The sequence below is a fragment of the Trichosurus vulpecula genome, chromosome 1, assembly GCF_011100635.1.
Source record: "Trichosurus vulpecula isolate mTriVul1 chromosome 1, mTriVul1.pri, whole genome shotgun sequence".
Classification (NCBI taxonomy): domain Eukaryota; kingdom Metazoa; phylum Chordata; class Mammalia; order Diprotodontia; family Phalangeridae; genus Trichosurus; species Trichosurus vulpecula.
The window spans coordinates 229,511,266-229,525,146 of record NC_050573.1 but is presented as its reverse complement, the minus strand read 5'-3'; the positions used below and the strand labels follow the sequence as shown (position 1 = coordinate 229,525,146).

Genomic DNA, 13,881 nt, shown 5'->3' with positions numbered 1-13,881 from the left:
TTGGTGTGTATGATTTGCAGGAATGATTATTTATAACAAAATATTATATATTTTCACTTTAGATGTCTGGATTTAGCTATATACTGGGTAAATGTTGAATGTTATTCATCATAATCTGCTATTTATGTTCAAATTCTCAAATGAATGTACAGTCAGTGTTGGATAGCATTGCAACTAGAGCCTAACTTCGCTCCTAATTATCTTTATATCTCACTGCAGTGGCTCACTGGCAATACTTATAGTTGCAACAGCTGAAAACCATACACGGTTCATCTTGTTTGTTGTAATGGCTTTGTGTGCACTTAAAGCTCAACAATCCCTCACACCCAGTATCTGTAGCAGCCTGCATCTAAAACCACTTTTATTGCTATGCCTAAGATAAGAGGGCTTTCCCACCAGAGGAGATTGAGAAACAGTATTGAAGCACCTGTTTTCAAAGGTTTGTCACTCATTCTCTATATGCTTGTCAGTCCTAGGGTAGAAAAAAAATGTTGCATTGTCACATTTTAAAAGTGGAACAAATGTACAATGTTGTAAGGAATTTAAAATCTATATGTGAGCTAAGTTATTCAAGTAAGAAGGTGAATCTATCCCATGCACGTCAGCTAACCAGGCACTAAAAGGCTGAGACCACAGGAGCTGGTGACCTTTGCCAGACCCTGTCCTTTTAGCTTGCCCTGGGTTCATTGCTCCAAAGCTGCGTGTCTCATGAACTGGATAATTTGGCTCCCAGTGTTCCAATTCGTCTACCATTTTATATTCCTGAGGGGAGACAATGTTATAGCTATACAGAAAGGGAACTGCTAAGCAACAATCATAGAATGCCATTGGGATGTTTGGAATAGGGCTGCACATTATCTTTTTTGCATTTAAAGTGGGTTCTGTGTGGATGACTTCTGCTTGGCTAGTCTGCTACCACTGCTATTGCCACTATAACTGCTCTGGTAACTGTTACCCCCTGTTATGGTGCCCAGGAAAATACCGATTGTCTTTCAAGATCCCACAAGGCTGTCTATTAAAAGAAAAAAGATACAAATGGCTGGGGGGGGGGGGTGGATAGCCCTAGCACAGACACAAAATTGCCAATGGAGCAATGTCTTCAAGAAGCAAGTGGAAGGAAAGGGCAGCCCCTGTCCCTTCAGAGCTCAGAAAGCTATTTGTACTCCTTAAAGCCAACAAGATAGAAAGCGCCCATGGGATAACAATTGTCCCTTTAGTTTATCTATAATGCTTCAGCTTAGCAGGCAATTTAAATTGTCATCATGATCAGTAGGAAATAGAGGATATCTGTGACTGCTCTGAATTTGGCTGGGGGGGGGTAGTTTCCTCTTTTACATATCCTCAGGGGGTTCTTACATATCTAAACTTTAATGTTTACTGTTCCCAGGTACTCATTTATTTATTGCCCAACTATTTAAGGACAGAGACTGTTTATGTTCTTTTTTTTCTTTTGCTATTTCCTTAATGGGTTGGGCATAATGGATTGGTCAATGTACTTTATTTCCTTATTGCCACAGAAATGGGATATTAGATTAAGTAAAGTTTGGGAACATAAATTTTGGATGGGTTAATGTACAAATAACTTTAAATACTTAAAAGTGAATAAAAGTAAAACCAACTACATTGCCACACATCCCTAGCTCTCAATATACTTTTGGATGAATAAATGAAAACACAGCTTGAGCACATGGTCAACTAGATTAACTGGAAGAGATGAAGCAAGAGTTTTTAAAAGAGCTACAAGATTATTTATAATAAAATGAGACTGCTAGAGGAAACCATTGGAAAAGAAATGAGAGTACTAGGGGAAAATGTTAGGAAAAAAATGAGAGCTATAGAAAGATAGCTAATAGTTTGGCACAAGAGGTCACTTCCTAAAAGAAACTCCAGAATAAAATTTCTTAGGAAGATTGTAGCTAAAATCCAGAGCTTCCAAGTGAAAGGAAAAATACTTCAGGTAGCTAGAAAGAAAGTATTCAAGTCCCAAGAAGCCACAGTCAGAATTACACAAGATTCATCCACTACCATAAAGGAATAGAGAGCTTGAAATATGATATTTCAGAAAAGAAAAGATACAAACTTACAAGCAAGAATAATTTACTCAGAAAAACTGAGTATAATCCTAAAGGGGGAAAATGGACATGTAATGAAATACAGAACTTCTAAGCATTCCTGATGAAAAACCCAGAGCTGCATAGAAACTTTGACATCCAAACATGAGACACGAGAAAAACATAAGGTAAATATGAATGAGCAATGATGAGGGACTAAACAAAGATAAACTTTTTTACATTTGGGAGATGATATATGAACTGCAGAGACCTATCAGCAGGGGTAATCTAATAAGGCAGAGGGCCTGGAAATAGTTTGTTGTTGTCTTGATTATCTTGAAAAAAAGGAAAGAGTGGAGAAAAAAGTATATTAGGATAGGGGGGAAACAGAGAAAGGATGGAAAAATGATTGTATAATTTGAGTAATCAAACATAACAAACAGGAAAGGAGGGTGACTTGAACCTCATTTTCATCTGAACAGCTCTGGATACAGAAATACATTTCACTTAGCAAGGAAATAGGAGACAAAGGAGAAAAGGGAGAGATAGTAGATCCTAGGGATTAAGAGAGGGATTCATCCTAAGCAAAATGAACTCTAACCATGGAGACTACATCTCAAAAAGGGAGAAAGAAGGAAGAAAGAAGAAAACCTATAATTGGACACTAGGCTAGGGAAAATGGAGTACAGGGAAGCAAAACCAGAACACATTAAACGTAGAGTACTGTCTGAGAACACTCCCTTTTCCTAACCCACTTCTTTATAAAGAGGAGAAGGAAATACAAATCAAGACAATGATCAACAGTGTTTCCAGAAGACTCATGATGAAAAATGTACCCACCTCCTGATAGAGGTGATAAACTCAGAATGCAGACTAAAACACATTTTTTTACATGGCCAATATGGGAATTTGTTTTACTTAACTAGGCATATTTGCTGCAAGGGTTTTGTTTTTAAGTGGGCAAGTTTAAGTTGGAAGATTTGAGAAAGAGGTGGATTTTCATCATTTACAAAAATATTCTTTTTAAAGTATAGGTTGGATGCAGCCAAGATTAGCAAGGAAACAAACAGAAAAAAACAAATCTTTGCAGCAATAAAGGTCTCATTTCTAAGGTATATAAGAACCTGATTCAAATTTATAAGATTAAGAGCCATTCCCTAGTTGATAAATGAGCAAAGAATATATATATATATATAGACAGTTTTCAAAGGAAGATATCCAATCTATCAATAGCCACATTTTAAAAATGCTTCAAATTACTAATAGAGAAATACAAATTCTAAAGAAACTCTGAGCTTCCACCTAACATCCATTAGATTGGCAAAGTTGATGAAAAAGGAAAATAGCAGATGCTGGAGGGCTGTGGAGAAATAAGCACATTAATACTTTGTTGGTGAATTAGTCCAGCTATTCTGGAAAGGCATTTGGAACTATGCCCAGAAAGTTACTAAATTTCCTTTCACTCAAGAGAGACCATTATTAGAACTATACCTCAGAAAGATCAAAGGAAAGGGGGGAAGACCCATATGTGCAAAAATATTTGTAGCATTTCCTTCTCTTGTGGAAAAGAATTGCAAACTAAGATGGGGGAGGGGCCAATCGAGAAAAGGCTGAACAAATTACAGTATGTGAATGTAGTGGAAAACCATTGCATCAGATGGTGAAAGGGATAGTTGCAGAGTAAATGGGAAAAATTGTATGAATTGATGCAGAGTAAATTAAACAGAACCAAGGGAATAATTTATACAATAACAACGGTTGATACAGTAACAACAATTGTAAAGACAACTTTGAAAGACTTAAGAACTGTGATCAGTGCAATGAACAACTACAATTCCAAAATGTTATTAATGTAGAATATTGTCTCCTGACAAAATCGATGGACTCAAGATGCAAAATGAGACGTGTATTTTACCTGGCTAGTGTGAGAATGTGTTTTGCTTGCCTGTGCATATTTATTACAAAAGGATGCTTTGTTTATTTTTGAGGGGGGTGGGAGAGAAAGGACTAGATGTGGGGAAAGAAAATAAATGCTTATTAAATAAATGGATAAATACATGAGTGAGTTTTTTTCTTTAATGCATGAGATCTCTAAGGAGAAAGTAAGTAAAGAGAAAAGGGACAAAAACAGAACCTCAGGAAATGCAACATCAAAGGAGTATGTGAAAAAAGAGAACTTAGGGAAGGAATACTTAGGTAGAGAACCAAAAAAGTAGAGTGTCATAGGAGTCGAAATAGTAAAGATCATTGAGGAAAAAGAGAGGGTCATCCATGTCAAATGTTTATAGAGAAATTACTGACTATAAAGACAGAGAAGAAAATTATTAGATTTGATTATTTGCAAGTCTGGTAGTTTGAACTGTGGTAAAAACAGAAACTAGATTGCAAGAAGTGCAAGATCAAGTGGGAGGTGAGAAATGGATCCTTCCATAATGTAGTGACTTGTATAGAGCATTCAAAAGTTATTAGGAGAGGATAAAGATTTATAATGATTAATTTGTGTTCTGTAATACTCTATTTCCACTCTTCTCTTTCAGGCTGATGACAGTAAAACATCTGTGAGAGATCGATTTAATGCAAGACAGTTCATGTCTTGGTTACAAGATGTAGATGATAAGTTTGACAAGTTAAAGGTATGTATATTTAGGAGTAAGATTTAACTGAATGTCTGCTCCATTCAAACAACATGGACAATAAATGTATTTGAAGTATAGTAGAAAGAGTTGGGAAGGGAGTCTTCACAAGAATAAGCATGAATCTTCATCCTGACCAAAGCAGGAAAGTACATTGGCTATTGGTATTGCGGAGTATGGTAGTTTATGAATACCCTTCAAAATATTTTCCAGTTGGGGTTTTCATCCAAGTTGCATACACCTTCTGATAGTCCTGACATAGAAGATCCAAAAGGGAGGGAGGAGAGTTGAAGAATTGGTACTAACCCATAGAGAATATAGATCACCTTCAGAATTTGCTCATATTTTTTATGCAATTTCTCTTTATTTAAATTTTTTTCTTTTTTTTTTTTTTGAGGGAGGAAGACAAGGCAATTGGGGCTAAGTGACTTGCCCAAGGTCACACAGCTAGTAAGTGTGTCAGGTGTCCGTGGCTGAATTTGAACTCAGGTCCTCCTGACTCCAGGGCCAGTGCTTTATTCACTGTGCCGCCTAGCTGTCCCTTCCCTTTATTTAAATAACAGCAATCATAAAAAGTTTTCTTTCACAATTTGGAGATATATTCTGTAATTCTAACCCATAAAATGAATATAGTTAATCAATTTAAGTTGTAGTTTTGCCTAGAAATTATAAGTAACAAGTAACAGTTGGGAGATTATAAAACAGGAAAGTATACATATTTAAGAACTTGATATTCCAGTCTATAAATATCCATCACAGTCAATGGAAAAACTTGGATTTTTTTGTCTTCAATTTGCTTTCATTATAAATTGCACTTATCTTCTCTTCCTTTAAATAGACTTGTCTTTTGATGAGGCAACAGCATGAAGCAGCAGCTTTAAATGCTGTCCAGAGACTGGAGTGGCAGCTTAAGCTCCAGGAACTTGATCCTGCCACTTACAAATCTATCAGCATTTATGAAATTCAGGAGTTCTATGTTCCTCTTGTTGATGTTAATGATGATTTTGAATTAACACCTATATGACAACTATCTTTTCCTGATTTTGTTTTTTTTATGGAGACTGTTTAAATGCGATAATCTAAAATGCAACTATTTTATTAGAGCACTTAATACTGTGGCATAGGACCTTTTGCAATAATTCAGGTATTATTCTTTCAAAATTCTTTAGCAAAGTTCTGTTAAAGTTTGTTAAATACTGTCATTTTCTAATGTGGCACAAATTATTTAGATTTTAGATCAAAAACCAGTTTCCCACTAAAGACTGTTATTTATAATGGTAAAAATTAACTATGTTATTAGAATATGTTGTCAAACTGTGGAAAATACTAAAGAAGGTGAGATACTGATAACAATGCTGGAAGTTGTTATCAAACTAAGTGAGATAAATGAGACACCCATTGATATTTAAATCTTTTAGAGGTTTTATTAAAGCTCGTATCATTAAACTCAATAATTTAACTCCCACAGAATAGCACTAAATGTGGAAGAAAAATTGCGGAGAAATATTTGTTCACCTTATTATATTTTGTAAATTAATTGTACAGTTTTTTGAAAGATGTAATATTGTCTTCATTTTTAATAACTTATTTTATACATATTGTGTAAATGTAAATAGTCTTGTAATTAATGGTCAAACCTTGTACAAAAAATGGATGGTCAAAATCTGTACAAAGAAATAGATATTTTCATTGTAAAGCTGTTTTGTCTGATGTTTTATTGGACCAAAGTTGTAGTTCTTAATTAAGTGTATGTAGTGTTTTCTGATTGGCAAAACTTTTTAATAAGGCATGTGTTCAATTTAGCTTATTCCATCACCATAACTATAAAGATTGTGACTTATATTGCATGCTTCACACAATGCAGCTCTCTTCAATAACTGATACCTAAACCAATGTAACACTTGCAGGCCCATGTTTCATAGTAGTCTTCTATGGTAGTGCCTATAACTTAATATGTTAAAAATAGATTTGTTTAAAATTAAACATACACAAAAATTTTTGCTCTTATGTCATCATCTCACAGTAGAGCCTATTTTTTCCAACAAAATGCCTTTGAATGAAAATTATTAAATTGTAAATGTCTATTTTAATATTCACCTATGGAAGAATCTGTAAATATAATGTTTAATAAATTGTATTGGTCATGTTAAATCATTGTAAAAAAAAAACTTTTTTACATTGCTAAAATTGTTTTAAGCTTAATAACCTTTGCACTTTTAAAATAAAATTAGACTTTTAAAATTAATTAACAAATTTGGTAGTTTAAAATAAGTAAAAGAAGCCTAGGTATATGCTGACATCTGTTGCAGTATTTATGAAAATATTATTTTTTCCTAATTGACAAGTTGTTGAACATGTCATTTATAAAATTTTAAAATCCAAGTAAGATTGTACTTTTTTTAATAATCAGAAATGGTGATATATCTGTTAAAAAGCACAGAAATAGTTCTCTCTTTAAAATATTTGATAGGTGAGACTCAGGAATATTTTGGATCTGAAACCAGCCAAGAAACTTAACTGTTAACCCATAACATTTGAAGAAAAACTCAGAGGAAAATTAGGGTACCTAAAAGCAATTATAAACATAGAAGAAGAAATTTTCAACAGTTTTTCACAATGCTTTGTTGATTCTAAAATATAATAGTAAATGCTTTGCATTCAGGTGGAAAAAAAAGAAAAATCAAATAGGTGAGAAATGGCATGATATAAACTAAACCAGCTCATAAAATAAAATTAATTCTATTCCGGAATAGTAAATACTTAATCAAACTTGAGTTCATCACATTAGATGAGCTGAAAAAAAAATTGCCATTATTACAAAAGTATATATTAAACTTAGGGATTTTACACATTAATTTGTATTTTAGTTAGTATACTTGGCGCTGCAAAGTAAGCATAGCAGAAAAGGAACACACAATGTCTAGGCACTTTTAAATGGTAGGTTTAGTTCTCTTTAGGAATTCAGATTAATTTTGGGCCTTTTTTTGTTATATGATCAGAAATACAGAGTTGGTGTTGAAGTACTAGTTTTGTTGAATTGTAAATTCATCAGTCCCAGAAATGTTCGAAGATCTTCCATAGAATATAGAGGTCATGTAGTTTAGACTAGTGTCATGTGCAGGAATCCTGTCCTTTATATCTCTAACAAAAACTTATCCCACCTCTACTTGAACAGTGATGGAGAAGTCAATGTACCCATCTCCCTAAGGCAATCCATTCCATTTTGGAACTGCTCTAATTGTTAGAAATGTCTTCCTTGTATTAAATCAGATTCTGCTTACCTAACTGTAACCCACTGGTCCTAGTTCTGCCCTTTTAATCCACACAGACTCAATGCATCTTTCACAAGACAGTCTTACAGATAATGAAAATCAGCCATGATGTTCCCCCTAAATCTTCTTTTCAGGATGAACATTTCTCATATCTTTCAAGTATTGTTTGTTTTCAGTTCCCCCACTATCTGCTTACCTTCCTCTAAACATGCTTTATTTTGTCAGTTCTTCTCTGAAAATGCAGCAACTAGAACTGAATACAATGGTCCAGATATAATATGGCCAGGCCAAAATGCCATAGAACCATTACTTTTACATGTCCTTGTTCTAGATAATCCTTTGTCCTCCACGTCCGCTGTTGAATCATTTGGTTTACTGTAATTTCAAACCCTGAGGTAGTCTTCACATGAGCTGTTATCAGGATGTCTGCCTTTCTAGGTTTATTAAACATGAATCCCCTTCACACACTCTTATAATCTAGTCCAAATGGACTTACTGCTGTTCTTCACCAAAAACATTCCACCTCCTATGCACTCCCTCTTCACTTCTTCATCTTATAGTCCCTAGTTTCCTTCGAAGCTCAGCTCAAATTACCTCCTACATGAAGCTTTTTCCGATCCCTTCAGCTATTTTGTGCCTCCCACCAAGTTACTGTGTCTTTTATATAATCATATGTATATATATGCAAGTATATATATATATGCAAGTATATATATATATGCTTATGTGTATACATGTTGTCTCTTCAGATAAAATATAAGTCTCTCAAGGGCAGATGTTCTCATTTTTGTTTTTGTATGCCTGGCACATAATTGGTTTCTAATAAATGCTTCTTACTTGATTGATTAGCCATACCTCTCACATCAGTCATTGAATATGTAAAGAAATTCACACTTATACTTATTTTCGTCTGAGATCTCTTCCAGCTCTAGACCTATGATTCTATGATACCTGTAAATATTTGTTAAAAATCCTGTGTGAAACAGGACCAAAGAAAGAGCTCTATGGCACCCAACTGGAGAACTCCAGGTTTCCAATGATTCATTATTCAATGTTCATTAGGGATTTTCAATAGCTCACGAACCATATCATCTTTTAGTCTATATTTCTCAAGGCTGTCCACAAGGAAATCATGGGACATTTTTTTCAGATGCCTTGCCAAAATCCAAATGCATTATTACTATAGTGTTCCTCTAATCCATTTCAGCCCTACTGATATTATTTTGTCATGAATTGTTTTTAGTAAAGAATGAGATGGTTTTTTGACATGAATTATTTTTAGTGAAGGTATGCTGACTTTTAGTGAATAATCCCATCTCCTTCAATGCTCATGAAAGCCATTTGTTTATTCTATAAAAAAAAATTTAAAGTGATTGTTTTTATATGAAAGGCATAATTTAAAATGTTTAATTTACCTTTTCCCCAAAAAGGAAATTGTGATAAAATCATATATCATACCATAAAAAATTGAAACAGTTTAAAAATTGAAACAAAAAATGGTATGTGATCAGGCATTCAAGTCTGACAGCCAATTTAAGGAAGGGAAAAACTGTCATTACTTGTTCAGATAAGAGGTAGTGAAAGAGAAAAAAAAGGCATGAATTATCTTTATCTGTAGCTCTAGACTTTTCAAACTGTATTCTCTCTACCGGAATTTTACTTCCTTTCAAGGGGCAGTGTGATGTAGCAAGTAGTGTGCAGAAATTTGGGTCAGGAAGATATGGTCTCAGATCCCACTTCCTGACATTTATTATCTTTGTGACTTTAAATGGGTAAATCATAAAGACTATAAAGTAAAGGAGAGTCTGAGAAACTATATTGTTGGAGGGAGCTCTTATGGTAGGCAGTGAATTAATGTTAATTGAAAGGACCCACAAAATAAAAACACATCTCTGAGAAATTATAAACAAGTAGTTAAGGGCTTTGCACACCAAAATTGCTCTTAAGCTCCCAAATACTAAAGACTGAGAGCTATAGTACCCCAGGAAGTTTTTAACTAAAAGAAAATTCAAGAGTTTATTTTCTGCTTACTTTGGGGGAACACTCTGGTTATATTTAAAAGTTATTTTGTATCATTTGAAGTTAAATGAAAAAAGGTGTTAAATTGTGGTTTAAAAGTTGTGTTTCTTTAAATAATGCTCTAAATTTTGTATGATTTTGTTTATAATGATTGAGTTAGGATTTATGCATGTTATTTAATAAAGAGTTGTATTTTTGTAGAAAAAGAAAAAAAAGTGAGATGTGTGCTCTTTGAATCACCCACTCCTGGAGAAATTCTAGTCAATTCTAGAAGTTGGGGACGACTACTCAACCTGGTGGCAGTTACTTAAATTGTAAGCATAGGAGAAAATGAGCAGTCCCTCAGCCATCTGAATTACAGACCGGTGAAAATAACAAGGTTCCAAAGGAAAAGTCTTTACCAGGCCAAACTATCACAGTGACACCTGATTGCACAGATTTCTAGTACCTTACATGTTCCTGACTTCATACATGCAAAAATCAAAAAAAGAGGCACCATAAAGCCAGGTCATTAATTTCATTGCAACATGGGAATTATCACATCTGAAATAATGCTATCCAAGATCCATCTTCAAATAATCACCAATAATATTTACTTTGCCAATGGAGACCTGTCCGGTGAAAACTAAACTGTTTAGAAATAGAGGTATGGAAATAGTTGAATTTATGAGGATTTATCAAGAGGGCTGTTGCTTAAAAAGAGGACAAAGAATCATTGGAAAAGCTAATACACCAAAACTTCAACAGGAGCCTTAGTTCCTGTCTTCCTTAGACGTTCCCTGTTTTTGTACCTAGCAAGGAGTGCCTGTAATAGCCATTGGGGATTAAAAGGCAATAATGAAATGGGGCCAGCTTTCAAGGAGCTCCCATTCTCTTGGAAAACATTATGTGTACACACATACATACCTATATTACAAGTTAGTGAGGAAAGACACTAGTAGTTGGGAGAGGAGAAGTCATAAAAAGTTTGGTATATGTAGTATAGGCACTGGAGCTACTATCTCAAACTACTATTTGCCCTGGTAGGCTAGGTCCCCAGAGAGTGGCTACCTACCCCCCACAAGGTTGGAGGGATAACACTGAAGGATTGGGAGTGTCTTTCTAGTGCTATTGACCATGAGCCCCTATCAGTGTGCTTCCCCATCATCGATATCAATTAGCCGAACAGACTTTAAATTAGATTTTAGAAACAGGTATTTACTAAGGTGATAGAATAAGAACTGTTGTACAAAACATCCTCCCAAACCGGGGGAAAACTCTCCCACAATTACATAGAGTACAGGAGAAAGTGGGTTCAATCTCAGGAGGCACACGTGGCAAAAGGGTGACTCACACCTCCTGGAAGTTGTTTGCTCCTCTTTGTGGGATCCTTAGGAAGTTTCTCTTAGGGATAGTTTAGCATTTCTGTTCCATTCCTTATATCTCACAGGGCATCTAACTTGTCTTCAGTATGTCTCTCAGTTATTGATACATATTGCCATCAGCCCTTACTATTCCCAGGATACTGCTACTGTCATAAATGGGAAGTCTCAAATCTTCCAAGCTTCTGAAGTTCACAGGGTTTTCCTCTGGTCAAGGGGAGGATAAGAGGACACAAAAATCACTCCACTTCCCACCCAAGCAATTTCTTCTCAGGAGCCTGGCCAAGGCTATTTTCTCCAGGGTGGCCCATCTGGAATGCCTAACTCCTTAACTAGCTTGCTATTTTTATCCAAGTCCCATGGGTCATGACCAATCCCAATATGCTTCCTATATAGTAATTTGATTTCATCCAATTGCTGGAAGCATTTCCAAGTTGACTAAGGGCCTTTTCACATCTAGCCTTTAATTGATTGATTAAATAGAAATGTTCTTTATAAAGGTATCAGGGTATAAGGCATCTTGTTTGTTACTTTATTTGGGACAGATTCAATTGGCCCCCATCCTTATATGTAAAAGGTAGTTTTCAAGCTGAGTCTTGAGGAAGAAAGAAATTCTAGGAGGTAGAAGTAAGGAGGGTGTTCATGTCAGGCATGGTAAGCAACCAATGGGATGGGAAACGGAGTGGAAGATAACATAAGGGAAAGCCAGAAGGCCATTTTGTCTAAAACACACAGGGTAGGAAGGGGAGTTATATATAATGAGATTAAGGTCAGGCTGTGTGAAGGACTTTGAAAATCAAACTAAGGAGTTCATATTTTATCCTAGAGACAGTAGAGAGCTGCTAGAGTATGAAAGTGACACAGTCAGACCTGAATTTTAGGAAAATTACTTTAGAAGCTCGATGGAAGCTGGATTAAAATGGGTAGAGATTTGAGGCTAGGAGACCAATGATAGGCCATTGCAAACAGTCTAAAGGGAAGGTGATTGGGGCCTCAAGTAAAATGGTGGCTGTGTAAATAGAGTGCAATGGGAATGGATGTAAGAGGTATTGTGTAGGTAGAAATGGTAAGATATGACAGCTGATTGAATATGACAGATAAGGGTGAGTGAGGAGTCAAGGAAAACTCTGAGGTTATAGACCAGGAAGAGTAAAAGGATGGAAGCAAGGTCTGAATTCAAATCTGACACTTCCTAGCTCTGTGACCCTGGACAAGTCACTTAACCCTGTTTGCCTCAGTTTTCTCATCTGTAAAATGAGCCAGAGAAGAAAATGGCAACGCACTCCAGTATCTTTGCCAAGAAAACCCCAAATGGGGTCGTGAAGAGTCTGAAACAACTGAACAACAATAAAAAAGGTCAGAAAAGTCCCCAGCAAAAAAAAAAAAACAAAAAACAAAACACAGACACATTTTCGTTTCAGTGCTTCAGGGATCCATGATGTCACTGGTATGAATTTTTTTTTTCACCAAAGCAATTGGCGATCTCTGCATGCCTTAGAAAATAGTCTTCATGCTAACAAAAAGTAATACAACTCACCACCTAGTAGACACCTTTATGACTAAGAGCCTGTCCAAATTTAGCTAAACCTGTTCTCAGACAACAGACGTACAATCTGCTAATGTGGCCATTCTGCTGATAGAGCCTGTAAGGATACAGAGTCAGGGCAGCTAGGTGGCACAGTGAGTCTGGAGGACCTGAGTTCAAATTCAGCCTCAGACACGTGACACACTAGCTGTGTAACCTTGGGCAAGTCACTTAACCCCAGTTGCCCTGCCTTCCCCCCTGCAAAAAAAAAAAAAAAAAGAATACAGGGTCATCTTCCCCCATAACTCTACAATGGAGCCTCAGAGGAGCAATCTGGTGGAGGTTCAATTTAATTAACACTGAATAGTACAAGAAATTTTGTGACAAAATATGTCACAAAGTCCAAAATTTGGACTTTTAATAGTTTTCCTTTAGATATAATTCAAAATAATAAAAGAAACATAATAATAGTAAAATATTTCCTTCACTAAAAATCCAGCTGAGGAAGGTTCTCTACTTGTGTTATTCTAGCTACAAAAAATTAAATACCTCAAAATATCACAATAAATAGCAGAGCCACACTACTACTCTATATCCCCCGATCCCAAATCCCTCCTATCTTCTCCAGCAGATTACATCTACTATCATCCTCTTTCTCTCTCTAATCTTCAGTCTCTCCCTATCTACTAGTTCCTTCCCCACTGATTACAAATACAACCAACTCTCTCCATCCTTAAAAAAACACACCCCAAAAAAGCCTCTCAGTAGATCCCTGCTAGCTGTCATCCAGCATCTCTCCTTTTCTCATCTAAATGCCTTAAAAAGACCTACATCTGTAACCTTCACTTCCTCTCCCCTCCCTCCCTTCTAAACTCTGTCCAACCTGGCTTCTGACTTCCTAACTGGTCTCCCTGACTCAAGGGTCCTGGCCCCTTCCTTTCTCACCAGTCTTCTCATATTTGAATCCCATCCATGATGCAGCCACATTGGCTTACTTGCTGTCTCTCCCCCAGGACACAT

At 35.7% G+C, this 13,881-nt stretch overlaps 1 protein-coding gene across 1 annotated transcript in view; it reads left to right on the top strand.

Annotated features, from left to right (window-relative positions):
- Window positions 1-6,380, top strand: part of ANKRD12 (ankyrin repeat domain 12) — a 207,261-nt gene extending 200,881 nt beyond the window's left edge. Inside the window, exons 13-14 of the mRNA XM_036735930.1 lie at window positions 4,589-4,684; window positions 5,523-6,380. Coding sequence (XP_036591825.1) covers window positions 4,589-4,684; window positions 5,523-5,708 — 282 coding nt within the window. The 3' untranslated portion in view covers window positions 5,709-6,380. The remainder of the gene's footprint in view (window positions 1-4,588; window positions 4,685-5,522) is intronic.
- The last annotated feature ends 7,501 nt before the right edge of the window (window positions 6,381-13,881 follow it).